The sequence below is a fragment of the Vulpes lagopus genome, chromosome 4 (assembly GCF_018345385.1).
Source record: "Vulpes lagopus strain Blue_001 chromosome 4, ASM1834538v1, whole genome shotgun sequence".
Lineage (NCBI taxonomy): Eukaryota > Metazoa > Chordata > Mammalia > Carnivora > Canidae > Vulpes > Vulpes lagopus.
The window spans coordinates 131,551,167-131,574,451 of record NC_054827.1 but is presented as its reverse complement, the minus strand read 5'-3'; the positions used below and the strand labels follow the sequence as shown (position 1 = coordinate 131,574,451).

The 23,285-nt window shown below is 53.1% G+C and overlaps 1 protein-coding gene across 2 annotated transcripts in view; it reads left to right on the top strand.

The window, feature by feature from the left end:
* Positions 1 to 23,285, top strand: part of JAKMIP1 (janus kinase and microtubule interacting protein 1) — a 140,819-nt gene that overhangs the window by 109,688 nt on the left and 7,846 nt on the right. The window contains exons 13-21 of one of the 2 annotated variants that reach the window (XM_041751151.1): positions 629 to 691; positions 2,324 to 2,422; positions 5,096 to 5,197; positions 5,855 to 5,908; positions 6,599 to 6,693; positions 10,309 to 10,345; positions 12,814 to 12,882; positions 14,588 to 14,665; positions 17,628 to 17,831. In XM_041751151.1, the coding sequence (XP_041607085.1) occupies positions 629 to 691; positions 2,324 to 2,422; positions 5,096 to 5,197; positions 5,855 to 5,908; positions 6,599 to 6,693; positions 10,309 to 10,345; positions 12,814 to 12,882; positions 14,588 to 14,665; positions 17,628 to 17,831 (801 nt within the window). Of the gene's footprint in view, positions 1 to 628; positions 692 to 2,323; positions 2,718 to 5,095; positions 5,198 to 5,854; positions 5,909 to 6,598; positions 6,694 to 10,308; positions 10,346 to 12,813; positions 12,883 to 14,587; positions 14,666 to 17,627; positions 17,832 to 23,285 lie in introns of those variants that run through there. The other variant, XM_041751150.1, reaches the window with a different exon arrangement.

Sequence of the window (23,285 nt, the reverse complement as noted above, 5' to 3'; positions counted from 1 at the left end):
AGAGCTGAGAAAAGGGAGGAAGGAAGTTCTTTGACCTATTCATTGATCCATTTATCCATCCTCCAGTATTTATTGAGTGCCAGCTGTGTGCCAGGCCCTGTGCTAGGTGCTGGGGATGCCACAGTGGAAACAGACCTAGTGCCCTGTGCTCACAGGACTTCCCAGGATAGGGCCTGACCAGGCAAAGAAATGTGCTTAGGGCATCATGGACAGAGGGACCAGAATGCACAAAAGCATGTCCTTGTGATGATGCCAAGTCCGTGGTTGTGGGGCAGACCCTCAGGGTGTGCCCTGGGTGCCAGTCCAGGGGCCGTGGTGAGCAAGCCAGCATGGGTCTGCAGGGCTGATTCGGCCCCTCTGTGGCGGCTCCTGTCAAGGATGCTCATGGCATGAACTCTGTGCGCTCTTGGGGAGCATGAGCCATGGGGAAGGGATGCCCCACAAACCTGCCAGCTCTTGTTTTGGGGTGTAAAGGTTTAGAGGGACGATGGAGTCTTTCTAGCCACATCCCTTTCTCTGACCTTTGCACTGAGAGCTCTGCATTGCTTTTTGGTCGCTGACACTGCCTGTGCTCTTTGGCTGTCTGTTTGCTTCAAGGACTGTGAACATACTTAGTGCTTTCTCTTAGGATTCCAAGTGGGTGGAAGAGAAGCAGCTGCTCATCAGAACAAACCAGGACTTGCTGGAAAAGGTATGTGGGCAGAGATCCAGTCACCGCCCCTCAGAGCATCACCCAGCCCAGACTGTCGGGGACCTCTGAGGTCCACAGAGCTGTGCAGGGTCTGCCGCAGTGCCTCTGGGGCAGCCCTCCAGGTCCTGACCAACTCTCAGAGGAGAGACCTGTCCCTCACCTTGAGTCAGAGCCCGATTCCTCAGGCTTCCCAGCCATTGGTCCCAGTGCTGTCCTCTGGGGGGAGGCCTCAGAGCTGGTGTAGACCAAAAAGCTGGGCAGGCCCTCCGGCTGTCAGAGTCTCGTTTGTAGACCGGAGGCCATGGCGATGGCAAAGCTGAGCCTGTCTTCCTTCTGTGGTCATGGAACTTTCCAGACTCTTCTTGAGAGAGAGCATGGGGAGGAGATTAAATGCTTTGGAACCAGACCGTAGCTTTATTTTTTTCTTATTTGTGTACAATTCAGACTTGTTTTGTTTTACTAAATTTACTGAGTTGAGCAGCCATTACTACAGCACAATTTTTTAGAACATTTTCAGGCTCCCGTTAAAGGTCCCTTCTGTCCCTCCCTATCTCCCACCCCTCAGCCCCTGGCAATTGCTGTTGTGCTTTTTGTCCATATAGGTTTGCTTTTTCTGGAACCTTCCATACTAGTGGAACCAGACAGACCTAGGTTGGGCTTTAGTCTTTGAGCATCCTAGAATGCCTGCCCTGGATGAACCAGGCCTTGCACTCTTGGGAGGGGGTCTTAGTCCAGCCCCAGCCCTATCACTGGCCAGCTGTGTGGCCGCTCACTGCCCTGTGTCTCCCTATAGCATTTGGAGCACTGAGACAGGACCTGACACTGCCCCACAGGCTGGGCTTGTGCCTTGGGAGGCACTTCATACCCTTGGTCTGGCTCACTAAATTCCAAGAGCCCTGGGGAAAACAGGCTGTTTCTAAATGTCCCCTGGGGTGCAGCCCCCATCAGTGGAGAACCCCCTGTGGTTCTCCAGGCAGGAGGAGGGAGAGGCAAAGGCAGCTGTGCCGCCTGGAAGCCCTCGATAAGGTGGCATGCCTTCTCTTGGACCCGGCTGCAGCCAGGGGAGTGGGGGCAGCTTTATGCTCCTTGGACAGAAACTGAGGCACAGAGCCATTAGGGTGCTTTTCCAGGGTCTTGTGGCAGGTGCCGGATTGGGCAGCCCACCTTCCCAGATGGACTTGTACCTTCAGGAGAGCTGCTTCCACTCAGCCTTCTCCTGAGCCCTCCGGCAGCATGACAGCAGCGTGTGCCTTCCTGCCATGGTTTGTCCCACTCTGTCTGGGAGGGCTCGGCCCTGGGGGCCTGGAGAGCATGCAATGCAAAAAGAACCCACGCAGGCTTTGGAATCAGAAGCTCTCATGATGCACCCCTGCCTCCCTCACACTTGACCTTAGGAAGGGACTCCATGGCTCTGTGCCTCAGTTTCCCCATCAGACATTTATTCAGCAAGTCTCTGAGGCGCCCCTCTTCCAGGCCAGGCTCTGGGGCTGCAGGGACAGAATGGGCACCGCCCCCCCACCCCCGCCTCCACCCCGGCCCAGGCCCCGGTGCACTGAGTAGGCCGCATCTCCCACGGTGCCCATGGAGACGGTGGTCCTCCCGCCTGCTAACCCCCAGGTGCATCTGCTCTAGATTTACAGACTGGAAATGGAAGAGAGCCAGCTGAAGAATGAAATGCAAGATGCGAAGGACCAGAACGAGCTGCTAGAGTTCCGAGTGCTGGAGCTCGAAGTAAGAGACTCTATCTGTTGTGCGCTCTCAAACGGAGCAGACCTTCTCTTTGAACCCAAACTGAAATTCATGTAAAGCTCCCAGATGTCCTCCAGCATGTGTAAAGGGACGTGGTAGAGTTGTTTTTTCTTTTTTTTCTTTCCTTTCCCCCTCCCTCCGCCCTCCTTTTTTTTTTTTTTTTAAATCTGTATGTTCAGAATAATTTCACTGCCTTAATATGTTCTGGAGAGAATGCTCACCGAAGTCTTTGGACATGTACCAGAGCTAATCTATTTATTGCCTACGGCTTGTTTTGCACTTAATAAAATAATTTGTTTTTGCAATATTTTGCCTTTTTTATTTGTGTTTCATTTCCATAACTACTTCTTTCCTGCATGCATAGTCACCTGGTATGCATTCTGCAAACCCGGACAGAAGCACTGTTGCAATTAATAACACACCTTTTTAAGTGACCTTGCATGCAAGGAATCTCTCCTTTTGAAAGAGCAGGGTCCCACCTGGCCCACAGCCGACTCTGTAGTGTGTTTACTGCTAGGTGGGCCCATTTTCTGTTTGCCCAGATAAACACAGGTAAGTAAGGAAGCAGGGGGACGGGAGCTATTTGCATAGGTGTCTGAGAAAACCCGTACGGTCGCTCCAGCTCCCTGTCCAGCGAATGCAGGCCTGGGTGTCACGGCAGGGTTGCGCTGAAAACTTGCTATTTGTAACTCGACCTGCAACTCAAAACCGCTCTTTAGCCCAGAGGGAGACTGAACGGTGTTCGCGGGTAGCAATCACATTCCACACCTTTGGTGACATTCCCAGTACAGAGCTGGATCCAGCGTTACGAGTAGTGGTGGTTTTCCTGCTTCCCACTGAGACCTTGCCTCGGGTGTGTTACTGCCTTGCGTTGCTACCACGTTACTTCATACTCTCTTTTTGTTTGTTTGTTGCCATTTAAAAACCATCCACATTTGAAACATCAGCTACGTTTGTGACCCGTTTCTCTGAGCACCTGTCACGGCCCTGCTGTCCCTCTGCTGAAGCCTTTGCATGCACGGATCCCGCAGGAAAAAGCGAGCACCCTTGCAACACCAGTGTCCCTCTGGGTCTGTTTCCTCCTCCTGGCTTCCATTACACTTGTTTGCACTAGAACTTACCATCCTGTCCTTTGTCGTGTTGGCATGGCCTATGGCCTGAATGTCTCCAAACCAAGTATTACCCTGCTACTCAACTCTTGCTTGGGCGCGAACGGGCTCTTCCGTTCACGCAGCAGGAGTCGGAAGCCAAGCGAGGTCACTGTGCCCACCTGGGCCAGCGAGGAAGCCTTTCACAGGACTTTGTCACATGTCTTTCTCATGAGATTTCCATGAGTATTGCTCAGTGTGCTAGAGTTTTCTTTGTCTCCACCATCTTTCAGAGCCGTGAGAAACCAATTTTCTGACTTTTGTTCGTATCAAATATGAGCTTTCCATTGTCACCTTTTCTATGAAGACTCCATCTAAGGATTGTAGGTAGAAAGGCATCCACGGAAGGAAGCCACGGTGAATTTTGGTCTTTTTGGCTAATAAGAGGAATAAACTATTTCCCCTGAGTAGCTTCAAACCAGGTTAGCCAGGTGGGGCTTTGGGGGAGTTAACTGAGTGACTGGCTCCCCTTCCTCTCTCCGTTAGCCTTATCAAGAGCTAGGTCCCACCATCCAAGCTAGTGCTCATTTGGTTACATTTCTTAGTGGAGTGACTAAAGAGACCCATGGAAGCTGTCACTAGGTTTTGCAGGAATGGTCCAAGCATGCTTACTTGTCTTACTGTCATTTTGAGAAAATAAAAGCAATTTGATCTGAAGGTATAATGTGGAAAGCTCTTCTCTGCTGGCCTTGCCATAAAGCTAGCCTGTCTGTCGCTCAAGTTTTAAAGGCAGATCTATGTAATATATCCCTATAATTCACTGGGCTTCTCCTGTCCTTTTTTTTTCTTTTTTTAAACGTGTCGCTTTATGTATGATTAATAAGCACCTCTTCTGGGAAAATTCTTGCTTTTTCCTTCCTCAGGAGTGGAAATCTGACTATCAGCCTCAGGAAGGGATAGAATGATCACTGATGTATTAGTACGTTTCAAAAAAAAGTTGTTAACAAAGTCAGCAGATTCTATTGAAAAAAAAAAAAAGACAAAGTGGATCCAGGGTTTGTGTCCTGGTCCTGCCGCCCAGTAGTGAGGGACCAGGACGGGCCCCCCTCGAGCCTCCCTGTCTACCAAATGAAAGCGATAATGCCTATGTCGGATTGTGTAAGGATTCAATGAGAGAGTGATGTGCCACACGGGACACACGGTAGCTGGTACCTGTGTTGTCTGTTGAGATTTCACGTGCTTGTTCTAATGGAGAACTGAATGATGATCTGTGGTTCCGTGGGCTTCCATCTCGCAGCAGGTGAACACCAGACACCTTGTTAACCATTTCTTCCTAGCTGAGTAGGTAAGAAGTAGACACATTTCTACAGGAGATCCAGTGTGTGGCAGAGGCCGGGACCACGGCGTGGGCCTTCGCAGACCAGGAGATGGGAGTCTGAATTGTGCGCCTTTTAGTAACAACTTTGCCAACTGGAATGCCTTGGTTTTTGCTGCGTAACGTGGGAAAAAATGGCAAGTGGTAAATAATCCAATAAAGTTCTGTTTTTAAACCAAATCTTTTCTCCAGGAGAGAGAGCGGAGGTCGCCAGCATTTAACCTCCAAATCACCACCTTCCCCGAGAACAACAGCAGCGCTCTCCAACTGTTCTGTCACCAGGAAGGAGTGAAGGTAGCGTGCTTGGGGGGTGCCTCCACTAAACCCACCGCCAGGGGCCCACTCCAATGCCAGGCTCGGCCTTTAGTAAAGGGGGATTGTGCCTTTGTGCCAGACATAGAACCGATGGTCAGGAGACAGCCCAACCCACCCACCCCCACCATATTTTGAAAGCCAGAGTTCATTTTTCAGAGGGTCACCAAATGTCACTCCATTTGTGCCCGTGCTAAAAGGGCAGAGCCGTGGGACGCAGCTCTGAGGGCGCACCCCAGCTCGGCCACTTCCCAGCTCCGGGCTGTGAGCTCTTGGAGCCGCGGTCTCACGCGTGTGAGGTCTGAATGGCAGCACCCACCCCGAGACGTGACCTGGCGTGACATGGGGGTGACATCAGAACCACAATGAGCACAGCAGCCTGGCGCAGTGAGTGAGGGGGTGGGAGATGCGGCTGTGGGCTGGGGTCCTCCTGACCCCGCAAGTCCTCGGGCCTTTCTGGAAAGCTCGGCGGATGAGTGGCAGTCACTGCCTTCTCTCCCTCGACCCCCGAAGGAGCTGCCAGGAGCGCTTGGCCCCCGCGGTGCGGGGCGAGAGGGACGGACGAGGCCGCGGCGCTTAGAGACCGGTCTGCACGGGCTTGGCAGCTCCCGCAAAATGAACGTTGGCAATCTTTTCCAGGATGTGAATGTTTCTGAACTTATGAAGAAGCTAGATATCCTTGGCGATAACGGGGTAACTATGCCCGCCGGCTTCTGCTCGCGCTCTTGTCTCCACCTGGGTGTGCTGTGTGTGCCTTTTCTTCCCTTTTGGTTTGGTTTCTTCCTAACTGAAGAGATCTGACATATGCAGTGTAAGGCTTCTTTGTGGCCGTGCCCCCTGCGGGGCTGGGCGGGCCACGCTGTCACGGGGTGGGGGGGGGTCGCGCTGCCATGTGTGGATCACACAGTCACGAGTGGCTCGCGCTGTCACGGGTGGATCACGCTGTCACTGGTGGATGGTGCTGTCACGGGCGGGTGGCGCTGTCAGGGGCAGGGGTGGGTCACGCTGGCACAGGGGGGTCGCGGTGTCTAGGGGTGGGATGGGAGGGGGGGGTCTTCCAGACTTAGCTTCTGGATTTAGCTCCTCCCTTGCTCCTGCAAGGGCGCACAAACAAGCACCCAGAGGGAGACCGGGATCCCTCAAGATTCCCGACATCAGATCGTGGTCTTTTTGCCCTCATTTAAAGATTGGCTCAGACTGGCCCTTCTCTCCAAAAGGCCTGGCCCCAGGTAGGACACGGCTGCGTTTCAAGGCCGGCGCCTTCAGAGAGTGGAGGCCGGGCCCGGGGTCGCCTCTCCGCCGGGCATCAGAGCCGGTCAGCGCAGCCTGCGCGTGGATGTGGGGTCCAGTGTAAAACGCCCTTCCCCCATTTTTGTGTTGTAGAATTTGAGAAACGAAGAACAGGTTGCAATAATCCAGGCTGGAACTGTGCTTGCCCTGTGTGAAAAGGTAGAGAGCCCCGCGGCACTGCTGTCCGTGCACCGTGTGCGAGCTTCCCGGCGCCCCGCAGGAACCTGCACGCGGGTGTCTCGCTTGGCTCCGGGGCCTGGCCCCTCATCCGTGTCTGCATGTGCACGCGCATGCTCTTCCTTTCCCGCCCGGAGCGCACCTGCTTACCCTGGAGAGCTTAGCTCCCGAGCAAAGGAAAGCCCCGCCCAGGAAAGCATCTGCCTCGCTGGGGTGCATTTCCTACCAGGTTTTCTATTTTTTAGACTTAGTTGAAATGGTACCTGGCTTCCAATTTTTAACCCTGCCTCCTAGGCTCCCCCCCCTCCCCCTCCATCCTTCTACCCTGCGGTTAAACCGTAAGCTAATTAGTCCTCAGCTATTAGATATTTAGGTCCTTTCCATCCCCACCCCCACCCCCATTTATCCAGAGGTGAATGTCTTTACCGTAGATTCCTGCTCGTCTTTGAAAACAGTTCTTCAGGATAAATTCTAGGTGTGGAATCACTGGGCCAACTGGTAGGGAGGCTTCTCAGAGATTGAATGTTGTCAAAATTCGAGAAAAGCGGTACCAGTTCCTCTGGTACTAATACCACCTGAGTGTGACCACATTGCTGGTTCCACGTTCACCCCAGCGTGTCACCACTAAAGACCCCTGCCAGTTCCGTAGGCTAAAATTACATGATGGTCATGTTTCCTTTTGCATTGATTTGAGTGCTAGTGATATTGGGGTCTTATTGTGTATTATCTGTTTTCTTCCTTCTTTGTGAATTGTAATTACATTTCTTTTGACGATTTCCATTGGGTTTGTTTGTTCTTCGTCCGTTCATTAATTCATTAATTCATTCGTATATTCATACATTTATTCAATACGTGTTTGTCATGAGTACGGTGTTTCTTCCTGACTTCTCTGTGTGCTTTACATATAAAAAGCTTAATAGCTTTTTGTTGTGCTTGTTAAAAATACATTCCTGGTTTGTTTACCTTTTCCTTTTGTTTAGGATATTTTAGGTACACATAAATTTTATGCGGTCCCATCTGGAGAGCTTTTCCTTTCAAAGCACAGGAGTTAAACTTTAAAATACTAGTTTAGTTCCAATGAAGTCTTTAGTGATCATAATCAAGATTCTTTCCAGAATTTTTGGAAGGACGTTGAAAATAGAAAGAGTTTTCTTCCCTGGACTACTGTCCTTCCTCCCTAGTCATGCGAAGGATACTAGGTTTTGGGAACAGACTTAGGCAAAGCCTTGCCCGAGGTCACACAGGAGGTAAGTTACTTCCCAAGTCACTTCACCTGGCTGAGCCTACGTCCCCAGGTGGACAGGGGGTGATGCTGACTCACACTGGCTGGCTGCTGGCCCATTAGTGGCAGGTGACCGTACAGCATTAGGCACATGGTTCACATTCAGTAAACCTCCCTCTCACCAACGTATCCAAACGTGACGGCCTAGCCTCCGCTAGCAGTGCTCTGGGGAGTGTTATATCAAGTCCCTAGTAAACACTCATGACTCAGTTTAGCACTGAGCACTCCCTGGAGGATATGGTGATGTCAGGCCCAGCAATTCCTTCTTCATCCCCTGGGAGGCCCCTCCTGGGTGGACTCCTGACCCACCACTTGCCGACTGCAGGGGCCTTCGCAGATTGGTCTCTGGATCACTCAGAGCCACGAAACTGAGTCTACAGACCTTGCAGGGCTAGAGTTGGGACTCCAGGACATGGCATTTTTAAGCAGAACCAAATATTGCTACTAAGTATCCAGGGCAAAGGGGTTTAGCCAACAATGGAAGATGGTGAATCAAGAGCAGGAATCATCTGTGACTTGAGTGGCTGGTTTGGGGTGGGGTTGGGCAGCAGGCCTGGGGGCCTCCCTCTCTTCAACCCCCAGTGTATGGGAGTTTGTTCTTCGGGAGGCCATACACTGTAGGGAGTTCACAGCCTTGCTGAGAGTAGCCCCCACTTCCTTCTCCCACCCAGACCCTCCCTGATACATTCTGCTCCACAGCCTGGCAAATAGTGGGTGTCCAGACCTGCAGCCTCAGGTCCCCCACCTCAGATCTGCTCCTTTTCCTCTCAGCAACTGTGCGAGATTAGTGATGCAACCCCTTCGAGCCCCTGTGTGGCCCACAGCAACTGTCTTCTTTGACCCATCACCCCACCCCCAGCTTCACCAGCCAACTGGGTGCAGATGAGAGGGGCCCACTCCCCAGCTGGGACAGTCCTTGAGCACTGGCTCACACCAGAATTTTCCCATTTTCTCAAATTGGGTCTAGGAGATGCCAGCCCTGCCACAGGTTTGTGTCTAAAGATCTTGTAGGTTTGGGAGTGCTAGATGTCCCCCTACAGGGAATGTCGGTGCTGAGAGTGGCCCCAAGAGGAAAGGTGGGACCAGCTGCAGGGCCAGCTGAGAGCCCTGACAGGACCCCCTCCCCAGCCAAAATAGACTGCCCAGTTTGCCTGGTCCTAGGGTTCCTGGGATGTGGAGATATCAGCGCTGGAATGGGGACAGTCTTGAGCAAGCATGCATGAGTTGGAGCTCTTGAGCTGACAGGTGGGATTGGAGCCCCACCCCCCCCCCCCCGCACACACCAAATGCATGATTTTTTTTTTTTAAAGATTTTATTTATTTATTCATGAGAGACACAGAAAGAGAGGCAGAGACACAGGCAGAGGGAGAAGCGGGCTCCCTCTGGGGACCCTGATGCAGGACTCAATCCAGGACTCCAAGATTACAACTTGTGCCGAAGGCAGGCGCCCAATCACTGAGCCACCCAGGCATCCACCAAATGCATGTTTTTAAAAATTGTCACTCAGTGTCAGTATCTGACTAAACTGAGGTATTATTTGGAGGCACAGTGCTGTTTTTGTAGCATATACGTGAGGTGCAACTCTAATTAGGAATGTCACACAGTGCTCCTGGATGACTTTGCCAGGGCACCTTACTCTGGGGGCTTATCTTGCTCCTATCCTTGCCTGGGGAGCCCCATTCCCTCTTGATGGTTAGCAGAGTCCAAGGTCAGAGCCACATCTGTCCTTACCCTATGTCCTCTGCCCACAGCACATGCCCAGCAAAGGAACTTGAACCTAGGACATCTGAGGGTTTACAGGTGGTCATGAATCACACTGCCTTTTTTTTTTTTTTTTTTTTTTATTTATTTTTAGAGATGTAGAGAGAGAAGTGATGGGAGGGGCAGAGGGATAGGGAGAGAGAGGATCCCAAGAAACCCAAGGTTCCACCCCTAGTGCAGATCCCAACATGGGGCCCAATCCCACAACCCTGAGATCATGACCTGAGCTGAAATCAAGAGTCCGATGCCTAACCAACTGAGCCAGCCAGGAGCCCGAGTCACCCTTCTTCTTTATGAAGCTCCTTCAAGTTCAAAACTAGTTGAGAAATAGTCAAAACCAATCAGACAGATGGAAGATTTTTTTTAAAAAAATTGTGTTCTCACTGGTTGCAATGGGTGAGTGAATTCAGCGTAGGCCTGTGGCCACAGTCAAGCTTTCCAATAGTTGGCCTGGGATTAAGGTCTCAGGACTGTCTCCAAGGGAGAGTTGGGTCTTAGAGGAGAGAGCCCTCAGCTCTGGGGCCCTGCACCTGTGGGCAAAGACCTGGCTTCCTACAGAATGTCCTCTCTGTACCCCTGTAGGCTGTCTCACTTCTCCCCAGAGGGCTTGGGGGGACAGGTGTCCCCACACCTCTCCCTCCTGGAGGATGGTGCAAACCATTTGCATTTGGGTGCTTACTCTCTGGGCGTGGCCCGGGGTCTACCTGGTGGACTCTCCTTGATACAAAATTCATGACGTCACAAGCACAGGATGCTCATGGCCAGTGTTTTCTGCCCTCATTTTACTGTTTCAATTGCCAAGAAGCACTTGTCAATTTTTTTCTTTCTATGCATAAGATGCATGTCAATCTTTTTTTAACAGTAAGAAGAAAATGGACACCATATTCTAAACCCATTCTAAGAGCAGCTTGTTGTAATGATTCAAAACTGAGTTTTGATTTATTTTCCACTTAAGTTTTAGTCATTTTAGGACTGCTTGTCTTAGGATATTAAAAATGAAACATTTTTCATTTCCCGCCAAAAATATGCTTATCTATTTGTAAGGCATTGTGCATCCTCAACAACATCTAGCGAAATGCTCTATTTTGGGCACATGCTTCTGCTGCTGACTCAGGGGGTCCACTCTTGGAGCCAAGCTCACTCTGATGTTGGGGGAAGCCGTGTGATCACAGCTTTATCTAGTCTCGTTCCCTCCATGGAACCAGCATCCACCCCGTCCCTCCCGCCAGACCTCCACACTCTTATGTTCTGCCCTCGTTCAGCAAACGTTTGCTGGGCACATGCTTCATTCCAGGCCTGTGCTGGGTAAGGAGGTGTAACAACATGTCAGATATGGTCCCTGCCTTTGGGCTTCTGTGGGAGGGAAACAGACTACAGTAATTGGTCAGGTGAGTGCTGTGAGAGCCATTGGTAGGATGCTGGAGGGATGCCGAGGGCACCTGACCCCACGGACACTCAGGAAGCAGGGCGGGCTTCCTGGAGGAGGCGACAGCCAACTCAGGCCTGAAGGCTGAATAGCTGTTAGCTCAGAGAAGGCCTGGGGCCGAGGCCAGGGGTGGGAGAGGTAGTGGCATTCCAGGTAGGGACAGTAGCATGTGCAGAGGCCCTGAGGCGAAGCTGGCTTGGCTGGGGGGCCAGCAGTGTCAGGAGTGATGGGGTGTCCCTGAGGGCTTTCAGCACAATTGGGGTTTTGAGAGGACCTGTGCTTGAAAGCAGAGAGGGCTTTGGTCCAGACAGCAGCCTGGAGGGGTGGCGGCCGTGGTGTGCAGCAGGTGGGTGTTTGAAGCAGGAGCAGGTGGGACCAACGTGTGGAAGGGAGAAGGGAAAGGGGAGGGGATGGAGAAATCAAGGCTGCTCCCTGCATCCTGGTTTGGGTGAAAGTGGCCTCTTCCCCATCAGAGGGACCAGGGAGGCTCGGGAGGCATCAAGGGAGAGGTGGGGGCTGTCTGGGTTGCAGGGAGATACTGCAGAGAGCTGAGGGAGCACAGAGGCACGCAGAACCCATGGGGCAGGGGAGGAGCAAGGGGGGAAGCCAAGGGCAGGGCTGCAAGGGGAGGGGGAGCCTCAGGCAGGGGAGGAGAAGAAAAGCCAGGAGGATCATGGGGCTGCTAAGCGGGGCTGGGAGGCTAGGAAAGGGGGGCGCGGTCCCCAGGCTGGAGGCAAGGAGGCTGTGTACTGTGCTGAATGCACACATTCACACACAGTGTCAAGCATGGACACACCCCTGCCCTCGGACACCCCCTCCAACCCCCCCACAGGTCCACCCACCAGCCCATCTCTTGGGTGGGGTCCTCATAAAGACATACCTACATACCTCCGTCCTGAGAAACAGCTGCCCGCCTTCTGCTCACCACCAGCCCAGACCCAGGAAGAGGCAGACTGTCCCTGTCACTTGCCCTTGGTGGGTGCTCGCTGGCCTACTTCAGCACCCTCGTGCCCTGGGACTCAGCATACCCCTCACTCCATGGTGCACCTGGCCGATCGGGGGTGCCACTGCAGGGGTTGCAGTTTTGCAGGCTGGGTTAGAAATCCCCATGGCCCACCTGTGTGACCTTGGACAAGTGATTTAACTAGGCATCCATGTCTTCACCTATAAAACGGGTGATGCTGCTTATGCCATGGGGCGGGAGTGAAGGGCTGGATGAGGTCCCCAGCATGAAGCCACCATCACAGCACTCAGCAGTAGACCTCAATGACACTCAGCCACCCAGCCGCAGAGCCCCCAGATGCACCCAGGGGTCCACTGTGTGCTGAGTCAGGCTCCCACAGCATGCACACCAACTCCCTCCTGGACACGCAGATGCAATAGGACACACATACTGACACTCATGCACAGGTACACGCACGCACACACACACACATGCATGTATATCCAAGACCTGATTGATCCCTGAGCAAACATCTGTCAAAGCTGAACACGTGTACAGACAATGGCCCTGTTTCATGGCCCTGAAGGCCATGCTGAGATGGGCCGGGGAGGCCAGGAGCCTCGTAGAGGAGGAGGCCCCTGCGTACTCAGCTTTGGTGGGAGGCCCCCGGCCGGCATGGGTTCTCATGCCCTGGCCCTCTGTCCCTGCTGTTTTCCAGTGGCTGAAGCAAATAGAGGGAACTGAGGCGGCCCTGACTCAGAAGATGCTGGACCTGGAGAGGGAAAAGGTAAAAGACAGCCCTCTGGGAGACAGGAGGGTGGAAAGGGTGCACTTTCCTTCCCAGGGGGGTCTTGCATGTATTATTTTTTTAAAGATTTTATTTTTTTATTTATTTGAGAGAGAGAGAGAGAGAGAGAGAATGAGCAGGGGGAGGGGCAGAGGGAGAGGGAGAGGGAGAGAGAGAGAATCTCAAGCAGACTCCACGCCCAGCACACTTGATCTCCCGACTCTGAGATCATGACCTGAGCCAAAATCAAGGGTCGGATGCTCAGCCAACTGAGCCACCCAGGTGCCTTCTTGCGTGTACTGTTGTATGCATTTATTTGCTTGCATTTTGAAATTTTGCTTTTTCTATAATGACTGTTCCAGGTAATTGTCATCCATTCACTTACTCTAACACTCACTCACTCATTCACTTAATATGTATTTTTGGAACCTCTGTTATCCCAGTGCCATGCCAGGGTTACTGGTCTGGTGATGAATATGCAGGCTCCCCGCTTTGAGGAGCTATAGTTGCCCACAAGGCTGTGGGAATGTGTGCTCATGAGCCAACAGCCCCATGTAGCCTGAGGACGTTAGAGTAACATGTGGGCAATGCTGAGGCACTTGGCCCAGTGGCTCCAGAGACACCCAGATGGTCCTCCCAGCTTTGCTGGCCTCCTTAATGGCCATGAGAGTTTGGGAAGATACATTGGCCCTTCATTTCCTCATTGCTAAGTGGGGGATTCCAAGTTCCACCTGCTGGGCTGTAGGGATGAGTGAGTGAATGAGTAAGTGAGTAAGAAAATGGATGACAGATGTGAGATGCACAATTTTGCACAGTGCTTGGTGCAGCCAGGTACCTGATAAATGGCGGCGGTGGTGGTTATTCACCAGGGGGCTATGGCATAGAGGGGGTCTCTTTCACCAAGCCTGAGGATGTCAGAGAGGGTTTCCCAGAAGAAATCGTTCTTGAGTCTTCAAAGACCAATTCAAGTTTTGCAAATAGAAGTGGGAGGTGAAAACAGAAGGGAGAAGGAATCGCTTACAGCCTGGAAGCATGAGGGTGTGAGAGAGCCCTGGCTTGGAATCTAGTCCCTCCTCTGCCACCAGGACACTGTGGCATCTAGGGCAAGGCACTGATCTTCTCCGGTCCTGTTTCCTCATCTGTGAAGCCAAGGGCCTGCAGTAGATGAGCTCCTGTCTTGGGATCCTTCCAATCAGTAATAGAGATTTGTATTCTGGATGGACCATGCTTGCAGGGACTGGAGGAGTGACCGGGCATGGGAAGGAGGCACACAGCAGTGAGACTAGTCAAGAGGTGGGGGATGCCGTCCATGTGAGGAGGAAGAGCCACATCTGAGAACTCTTGAGATGGGTCTTCAGGGCCCATCAGGATGAGACAAGAGGAACTGAAAAGGATTCCTGCTTGGGCACTGGGTTGGAGGGGTGTCGCTTTGGTGCAGTCAGGCACCCAGGAGGAAGGGAAGCCAAGAGGAGGTGGGACAGGCTTGATCATGTCTCCCTGGGTCTGCAAGTCTCCTGCAGGAAGACTCATGCGAGGGGCGGGGAGGACAGACCATCACTCCCTTCCCACTTGAGCACCTGGTGGGTCCTCAGCTTGGTGGGACTGTCACTCTCTGGCAGAGGTGAGTAGGTGGGCTCTGAAGAGCCTTGCTGAGACAGCTTCTCATGCTGATCTTGGTCTTGGGGGGGGGCCTCCTCTTTTTCAGGACCTGTTCAGCAGGCAGAAGGGCTACCTGGAGGAGGAGCTGGACTACAGGAAGGAAGCCCTCGACCAGGCTTACCTGGTAGGACCAGAAGTGGGTTGGTCACTTTGGCTTGTTAGACTCGACCTCAGAGGCTATGTTTCCCTTTGGGGCTCATGCCATGTTTATGGGCCCCACTGGTGCCATGTGGGTGCCATCAAAATGCCCTGTCTCTGTTCTGCCCGGAATGACTGTACTTCATTTCAAGGGAAATTGTCACTTTTGTCCAAATCAATCATGATTTTCCAAAAAATCACTTAGCTGTATGGTTTCTTTAGGCATGCTTATTCAACTCTAGTAATTGTTTGAGACAAGTGAGAAGAAGCTGTCTTTCTTAGGTGTTTATTATACATAAATGCTTGTTTGTGCATAAAACTCCAAAGCAAGTTTTCCTGTGAACAAGAACGAGGGTAAGTCGCCAAGGAACAGGGAGGCAAAACATTGAAAGCAGGGGCCGGTGGTCATCAGAATAAAACTGACTTGTTGTGAGGTCCTATGCCATACTGTGTTTGGGTCAGAAATTTGTCCCGGGCTTCCTGGTGATGAGCTAAAACTGAGATCCCATCCTAGTTCACATGTCATATGACTTTGAGGACTCTCTGGCCACCGAGTGAGACAGGGAGATAATACAGGCCCCACCAGGTGTCCCCCAGCACAGAGAATGGAGAGTTCAGCGTCCCTTCTTGCAGGAAGAAGCAGCACAGTCCACAAAGTCTCTAGCAAGTCTTTGTCCTGGTCATCTGTAGTTAAAAATCATTTTATGGAATAGTTTGTACCTAAATCATGCAGAGTCAACAACTGAAAAAAAAGATTGCAAACCCTCGTTTTCCGTGAGCATGTCTGGGAAGATGGAGAGCCAGTAGCCTGGGCACGGGGGCTGGCCCACCTCCCCAAGAACATTGGCATCTGGGTTCTGAGCCCTGGGCCAGAGAAGTAACAGGTCCCGGGAACCGAGCCTCACCGGGACCACACATTTACGCTCCTAGCGCTTCCTTTTGGGCACAAGATGTTCTAATGGTGCAGAGGGCAATTTAAAGATAGAAATGTCTCCTCCTTCTCTGGGAGGATTGCTCACACTCAACTGTTCCCTCACTGGTTTTGCCTTGACTCTATCCTTTTGTGAACACCTTTCTCACACGACGCCTCATCTGTCTCCCTAGCATTTCCCAGAAAGTTATGAGGAACGTGATTTAAGGAGATCCATAGGCATCGAAGGCAATGGGCCAAGTTTGGAAAACTCTGAAGGGTTTCTTGGGCCCTTAATCTCATGAAGGTTGAAGGATGGGCCGGGGCTCTGAGAGGGATGTAAGCAAGTACTTGGCCAAGCTCACTGGGTCGTGGGCTGTCTTTTCAAGGGACATTTGGCAGGACTGGTGATTTTCAACACATTTTGGAAAAGCTTGGTGTCCACCCTTTGCTGTTGGAGTACAGTCTGCAGGAAGGCCCTGGGGGGGAGGGGCCCTCCGAGTCCTGGTTCTGCAGAGGAGGCCCCTGGGAGAGCCGATCGTGCCACCATGTAGAAACTGCATTCCTTCCAAAGCCTCAGGGGGGCTTGGAGGCCCGAGGTGTGATTGCGTTCTGATGCCGTGCTGGATGGGCTTGAACGGTCAGGGAATAACACGGTGGTGGTGCCCTGTGCCCGGGCAGGAGTGAGGATGGCAGGTGCCGCATGCAAGCTGGCGTTCCTTCATCATCGCAGAGTGAGATGGGGCAGGTCCACAGTGGGTCTTCTGGAATTGAGTGGCAGGGTCCTTGCTGGAAGCTGGTGGCCTGAGGTGTCCTGGAAGCTCAGCCGCTGAATGGGGAGGGGGTGAGCCAGTGGGTGCTGGCAGGCTCTGGCTCTGTGTGGAGCCCACATGGGGACCCCTGGGCTGTGCCAGGGGACAGAATTCCACCCTCTCATTTCCCAAGGGGGTCCTTTGGGGTCAGGAGAGGGGCGGTTATGATGCCTGTAGGTCAAGACTGGCTCTGGCCTGATGGGTCTAGAGGCAGGGCAGGGTGGGGGTGGTGCCAGATGGCAGCAGAGGCTTGCCAGAGTAACATCCCCCTCACCCCCCACTCCTGCCTCAAGCCACCTCTCACCTCTTCTTGGCAGTTTCCATCCAAACTGAACATTGGTCAAATGGTCTTAGGAAGACAGGGATCCATTCCCTAGTTCCTAGATCTTTCAGCTGGAAGCCCTGTAGTGCGGAGGTTGCTGGTGTAGGACTGGCTGTGGAGGGTGGTGACCAAGAATTTGCAGTGACAACGACCAGAGGGACAGTTAGCCTGGCCCAGGATGGGGTTTGTGTTTGAGGACGATGTGGGTGGGGACTTAGGGAAGCAGAAAAGGAGATAATTTTCTCTTTTGTCCCTAGATATTCCCATGAGGTAACTATATTTAAGTGTCTTGGGGGTGAAGTAGAAAAGAAATAACTTCCTCTAACGATTAAAACTCTCGCCTTTCACAAGGAGCCTTCGGTTGGCCACTAATCTCTCATCTGCTTTGCTAACAAAGGGAGGGCACGGTTAGAACATTGTCACCACTCGCTCTAGATTACAGTGGCATTCCGAACCAGCTGGCTGAAAACCACGTGTGTGTGCGATTTGAGACATATTTTCCCACTGATGCCCACGATAAAAGGGGAGATCTGTTCCCAAGGTGGGGGTGGGTGGAATAAATGGGGACTGAAAACTGGCGGAGCCAAACCTCTCTTTGAATCGCACGTTTCAAGGGGCAGTTCTGATGATTTCTTCTTATAGCCCTTGTCCTGTCCTGCACAGAGTAGGGCATCTTGATTGAATAGAGTTAGACATGTTCTCAAAAGAGCGTGCACGGGGCTGCAAGGGGCTCCCCCGCTCCCCCCACCCTCCCCCGCCCGTGCCTGCTGGCTGCTCTGCTAGGCCCCTGCACGCTCCCCTCCCTGCCTGAGATGGCCAGCTCTGCCCCCCGCAGCTGCAGTGTCCTGGCCGCTACCATCCACCCATTTGTGATCTTCCACTGTCTGTGATTTGGGCCACTCAGAAAATCCAGGAGCTGGAGGCCACGCTGTACAACGCGCTGCAGCAAGAGCCAGGGCGGAGGGCCAGCGAGGCGCTGAGCGAGGGCCAGCGGGAGGACCTGCAGGCCGCCGTGGAGAAGGTGCGCAGGCAGATCCTGAGGCAGAGCCGGGAGTTCGACAGCCAGGTCCTGCGGGAGCGCATGGAGCTGCTGCAGCAGGCCCAGCAGGTGAGGGGCGGGTGGCGGGCACAAGGTGCCTCTTGCCCTCTCCCCAGCCTCTGACCCCTCTGACGGGCACCTGGGTGTTCCAGGCATGTTTGATGGCCAGCTGGCAGCAGAGCGCGGTTCCCGTGAAGCAGGGCATGTCCTCTCGTGGGTGTCCTCACAACGCAGCAGGTGCATTCTCGGCAGAGGGGCGCGGCATATGCAAACCAGTTTTCTGGTACACATTTCAGGGATAGGGCCCACCCCCTGCTGAGTGGTTGCTCAAGCCAGGGCCGGTGTCCCCTGGGCCTCTCCTTCCAGCATCTGTGTTCTATTTGAACATCAGGTTCATCAAACCAGGAGGTGTAGCTGAACAGGTTTGCTTTCTTTTGCTTTCTTTTGCTTTCTTTTGTGATGACGGCCAATGCGAAGACTGGACCTGGTAGCCGTGTTAGTTGTTAACTCTGAAAACCTAAACGTATTCCAAGGTTTGGGGCCCCGTGTGAGTGTCACGTGCTGCCCGGCACGCAGGGAACCAGGCTGCCAGGACTCCAGGGTGATAATGGGCATGACGAGGCAGCAGCAGATGCTCCAACACCTGCTGGGTGCTCACCATCAGAGACCCTTGCGGCGGTGGGAGGTGTTCCCCTGCAGGGTGGGGATCATGATGTCTGTTCTGATGAGAACACTGGAGCTCAAGAAGGTTAAGGCACGTGCCTGAAGGTCACACAGCTGGTAGGGAGTCCCACCGGTGAGGAAGGACCGGGGTGAGCAGCGGGGAGGTGACATCAGGAAGGGGCAGGGGAGAGTCTTGTCTGAAGACAGCACAGCCCCCCTGCCACTGCGGATTGGAGGAAAGCACGCAGGGGGGTGGGGCACAGCCAGACGTCATGCGGTGCTGGAGTAAAAAGAGATGGTGAAGGGGAGGGGGCACCATCAGACTGGGAGGGCTCCTCATTCAAGGCTTGGTTTGGTTGACAAGACAGGCAGGCAGCCCCCGTGACCCCAGCCTGGCTGTCCCCTCCGTCCCCGCGCTGCCCTCTCTGTGCTGGTGGCATCTGCTCATCTGCTCCCCAGCACCCGGGCTCTGAAGCAATGTGTGCACAGCCAGAGGGCACAGGTGTGCGCACACACACCCCGTGTAGAGGGAGGGAGAGCTTCCATTACTGGGGAGATTCCTGAGCAGATTGGAACAGCGAGGGTGAAGGGGGGTGAGAGGTTAGAGAGAGGTGAAGGGACAGGCATCAATCCATTGATTGAGGAGGTCTGATGTGCAGAAGGGATGAGTGAGGCCAGTGGGGAGGTGAGGCTGAGGCTCAGGCTTCTGAGCAGAGGGGGAGGAGGTGGGGATGGGAGAGGGGAAGGAGGTGACAGTGGTGAAGCTGCAGCTTTGTGCCCACTCCCAGGGCCACCTCGAGATCTGAGGGAGCTCAGGCCACACTGTTCATGAGGAGGCACAGCAGGGGGCCGGGGGTGATAAAAGGGAGAGGGGAGGTCTTGGAATCCTTGTGGCAGGTGGGTGGGCAAGTTGCTGGCTCAGGGCAAGCCACTGAGGATGCAGACCAAGAATCTGCAGTGACAGTGACCAGAGTCATGGTCAGCCTTGACAGGAGGGGCATTGCAGGATGGAGCAGGGAGGGAAGGGGGGAAGAGGGGCTTCTGACAGGTACCATCAAGATCTTGGCACAGGGATATAGGCGTGGGCATTTGCCTTCAAGGGCACTGCCTCTCAGCCACCTCTGTGACGTCACATGGAGAGTGAAGAGCGGCCTGGGGACACCCCCAGCCTGGTGGGGAGCCCAAACACAGCACAGATCTGGACCAACCCATGTGGCTGAGGCTCTGGTGCTAGAATGCACCTGCAAAGACATGCAAGGGAGGGTCTCCTTCCCGGAGGCTGGGAAGGTGCCCAGTGGAGGGCCCAGCTGAACCAGGTTTTGAAGATAAATAGGAAGATGCCAGGTGGCCGCCAAAGGGGACTAGCATTTCAGACAGCAGCGCAGCGTGGTGTGGCCAGTTTGGGGTGGCAGAGGGGTTGCAAAACACAAACACTGAGATCAGATGGTGTGGCTTTGAACCCTATTCTCCTGGTTGTTAGCTGTGTGGACTTGGCCAAGTGATTTGGCCAGGCCTAACCGCTCTGGGCCTCGGTTTCCTTGTGAGGATGGAAATAATGCCTACTTACTTGGATGTTGTAGGTTTACATGAACTCTTACATGTGAAGTGCTCCCAGCAAGTGTAGACAGCTATTTGTATTGCCGAGTGTAGACCATGACTAGGTAGGTGTAGCAGCAGTAAGACCAGACAGGGAAGCTGGGTGCTGACCTGTATCTGATGGCCAGCACTGTGCCTCCTTTGTGGGGTTTGCTGGCTGAATGTGCAGGGGATGGAGGGATTGTTCAGAAAATCCAGCTCCAAGCAGAACGAAATTTGTGTGTTTAAACCAAAAAGCCATTACCCGACTCAAGAGTTCAAAATCTCATGCACGAAGGTGCTTCTTATGGTCTAAGTCTGGAATATATGATAAGGCAGGGAGCACACCCCAAAGACACAGGGCAATGCGGCTTTCGGCCGTGACTCCTGGGAAAGCACCGTGTCCCAAGTGCTAAGAAAGGAAGGGAGTGGAGTGATTTAAAAAAGAAAAAAGAGAGAAAGAAAGAAAACGGAAAGAAAGACAAAAAAAGCTGCAAGCCAAGCTGCCTGTGTGGGGAGATTGGGGACAAGGACCTCTTAAAGAGAGAAAAATCACTTAAAATACGAAGGTTTTGGAGTGTTAGTGAAGATCACGTGGACCAGTCACTTCCTTTTACATTTGCTCTCGTACCTAAGCGTGGGGAGAGTTAATGGCTTGACCCAAGGCTGGAAATCGCTTCTCCTGTATCTCTGGATCATTTTCAAATTAGTTGAAAGTTCTGCTGAAGGTCCACGGTGGGCACCCTTCCCCTCCGAATGTGAAAACTGTCCTCACGTCTGTTAAAATAGAGGGAGATGCGCGCATGAGCCAACGCTGACGAGTCACTGAATGACGTGCCCTCCGAGGCTTTGCTGAGACAAGACATACAAATCGATTAGCTTGTGCCCGGAGCACGGTGGGCGGTCAATGAAAGGAGGACTCTCCTTATATGACAAGCCCGATGGATGTCCGCTCCTGCTGCTCCAAGTGTGGCAGCGGCATCACCTGGGAGCTGCTGGAAACGCGGACTCTCGGGCCCCACCCCAGACCTACAGAATCGGATTCTGCACGTAACAGGGTCCAGTTTACAGTTGCTCCGTTTTGGGGAGTTGTAAATGGAGATTCGTGGCTGTGGGTTCCAGAGGGCAGGAAGGGCCTGTCTCCATCTGCTCAGGCACCGTAACAAAATGCCACATTTGGGGGTTTCAACAACAGACATCTGTGGGTCACGGCTCTAGTGGCTGGAAGCCCAAGAGCAAGGGACTGGCCGATCTGGGATCTGGTTGCTGGGGAGGGCTCTTCCTGGCTTGCAGACGGTCTCCTGTCTGTGCCCTCAAATAGCCAGGGGGGTGCGGGGGGAGAAGGGAAAGGGAAGGATGGGGGGGGGAGGGCGGGTGGAGATTGTTCTCCACAGCAGGGTCTCCTTGCCTTTTTGGTTCTGGAAGGGAATGAGCTCTCATTCCTCCTTGCCCTCCTTCCCTCACCCCGTTGCCCTGACTCAGACCAGATGAGCCTCTCCTCTGTCGCACCGTGCCAAAGAATTCTGAGGACGGGCCCCCCCCATGCCTCCTTGCTCTGGACTCGGTGCTTCTTCATCTGTACTCTGGGCGGTGTGGAGCAGCTCCACCTCCGGGCTGTGCCTCGAGGGTCCCATGCCCCCTGCAGGTGGAAGTGCTTGGCCAGACTCTCCCAACGTGGCACAGGGTTATCTGGACACCACGGCGCTCGCTGCTGGCTGCTCCCGGTCCCTGCCGAGCGCCACACGTGTGACAGCAGCAGGCGTGGGAGCCCCAGTTGGCATCTCGGGGCTCTGAGATTTACAAAAATGTAGAGGACACTCAGACTTCAGAGCACATCTGTTCCCTGTAACAGGATTTTCTGGAGTTGGTCATTTGGGTTTGATGCCCAGGCAGAGGGGAGAGTTTCCTGCCCGCAAGCCCAGAAACAACCATGTGTTGGCAAAAGCGAGGTTTTGTGGCTTCCTGCTTTCCTTAGATGGTTATTACCAGTCGAGTACCTCTCATGTGCCAGGCACCGGTCTGGCCCCTGGAGCTGGGGCAGTGAGCCAAGTCCCTGCTTTCCGGGAGAGCAGGGTCTTAGAAGCCAGTGAGGAGACTCACAACACATATAAGCACCTCGGATGTCAGAAAGGGTAAGAGGGCGTGAAATGATGTGAGGGGGTGAATCGTTGGGGTCTGCGCAAAAAGCAGCAAGTACAAAGGCCCTATGGCAGTAATGGGTTGACTGCGCTTGTCTGTAAGCTGTAATTTTCAAAAGTAGTAGCCGCTGAATATAGGATTTTTTTTAAGATTTATTTTTTATTTATTTATGATAGACACAGAGAGAGAGGCAGAGACACAGGAGGAAGGAGAAGCAGGCTCCATGCCAGGAGCCTGATGTGGGACTCGATCCTGAGACTTCAGGATCGCACCCTGGGCCAAAAGCAGGCGCCAAACCGCTGAGCCACCCAGGGATCCTCCTGAATATAGGATTTTTAAGAACCTGACACAGTAGTTGTCACGGGCATCATTCAAACACCAGCTAGTAGATTATGCCACGGTTTGTAAAGCCCTCAACTATTTAATTAAGTCTTCGACCTGGTTTAGGAGATGGGGAGACAGAGGCACAGAGGCCACAAGAGCTGAGGAACAGCCAGCCAGCCGCCCAGGAAGCAGTGGCTCTTCCCATCGTGGCCAGCTGAGTTCACAGCCAGTGTCCCGGCCTCCACATTGGATTAATTCCCTGAGGTTTCCTCTTTGCCCTTTGCAATCATCTCTTCTGTTCTCATTCGATAGAATCCTCAGAAATTTGGCATTTAAAAAAGGGATATTGAAAAAAAAAAACAACCACATTTCCCCCCTTCAACGGGAATAGAAGCTCAAGGACCCAAGAATGTCAAACACACATCACAGTGATTTTTTTTTCCCTTCCGGGACCATAAAAAGCAGCATTTTGGTTATAGACGGAAAGCTATGGGGTGGCATTAGGGACACAGGTTTTTGGGTCAGGTAAGTTTGGATTCGAATCTCGCCCTGACTTATAGTGTATCCCGAGCCTCAGTTTCCTGACCTGTAGAATGGGGTCAGTCATAGCCGCATCTCCATCTGGAGTTGGTGGAGAATTTATATAAAATGCTGGGAGGGCACCTGCCACAAAGTAAGCCCTGAACACACGTGAGTTAATATTTGGCCCCTTGACTTTCCCACCAGGCACGACCTTTACTCTCTATTCTGTCACTTTGTCACAATAATCCCTGCCAGGCACTCATGCACACGTGCTGAGCGGGCAGGTGTCGGGTGCCAGGC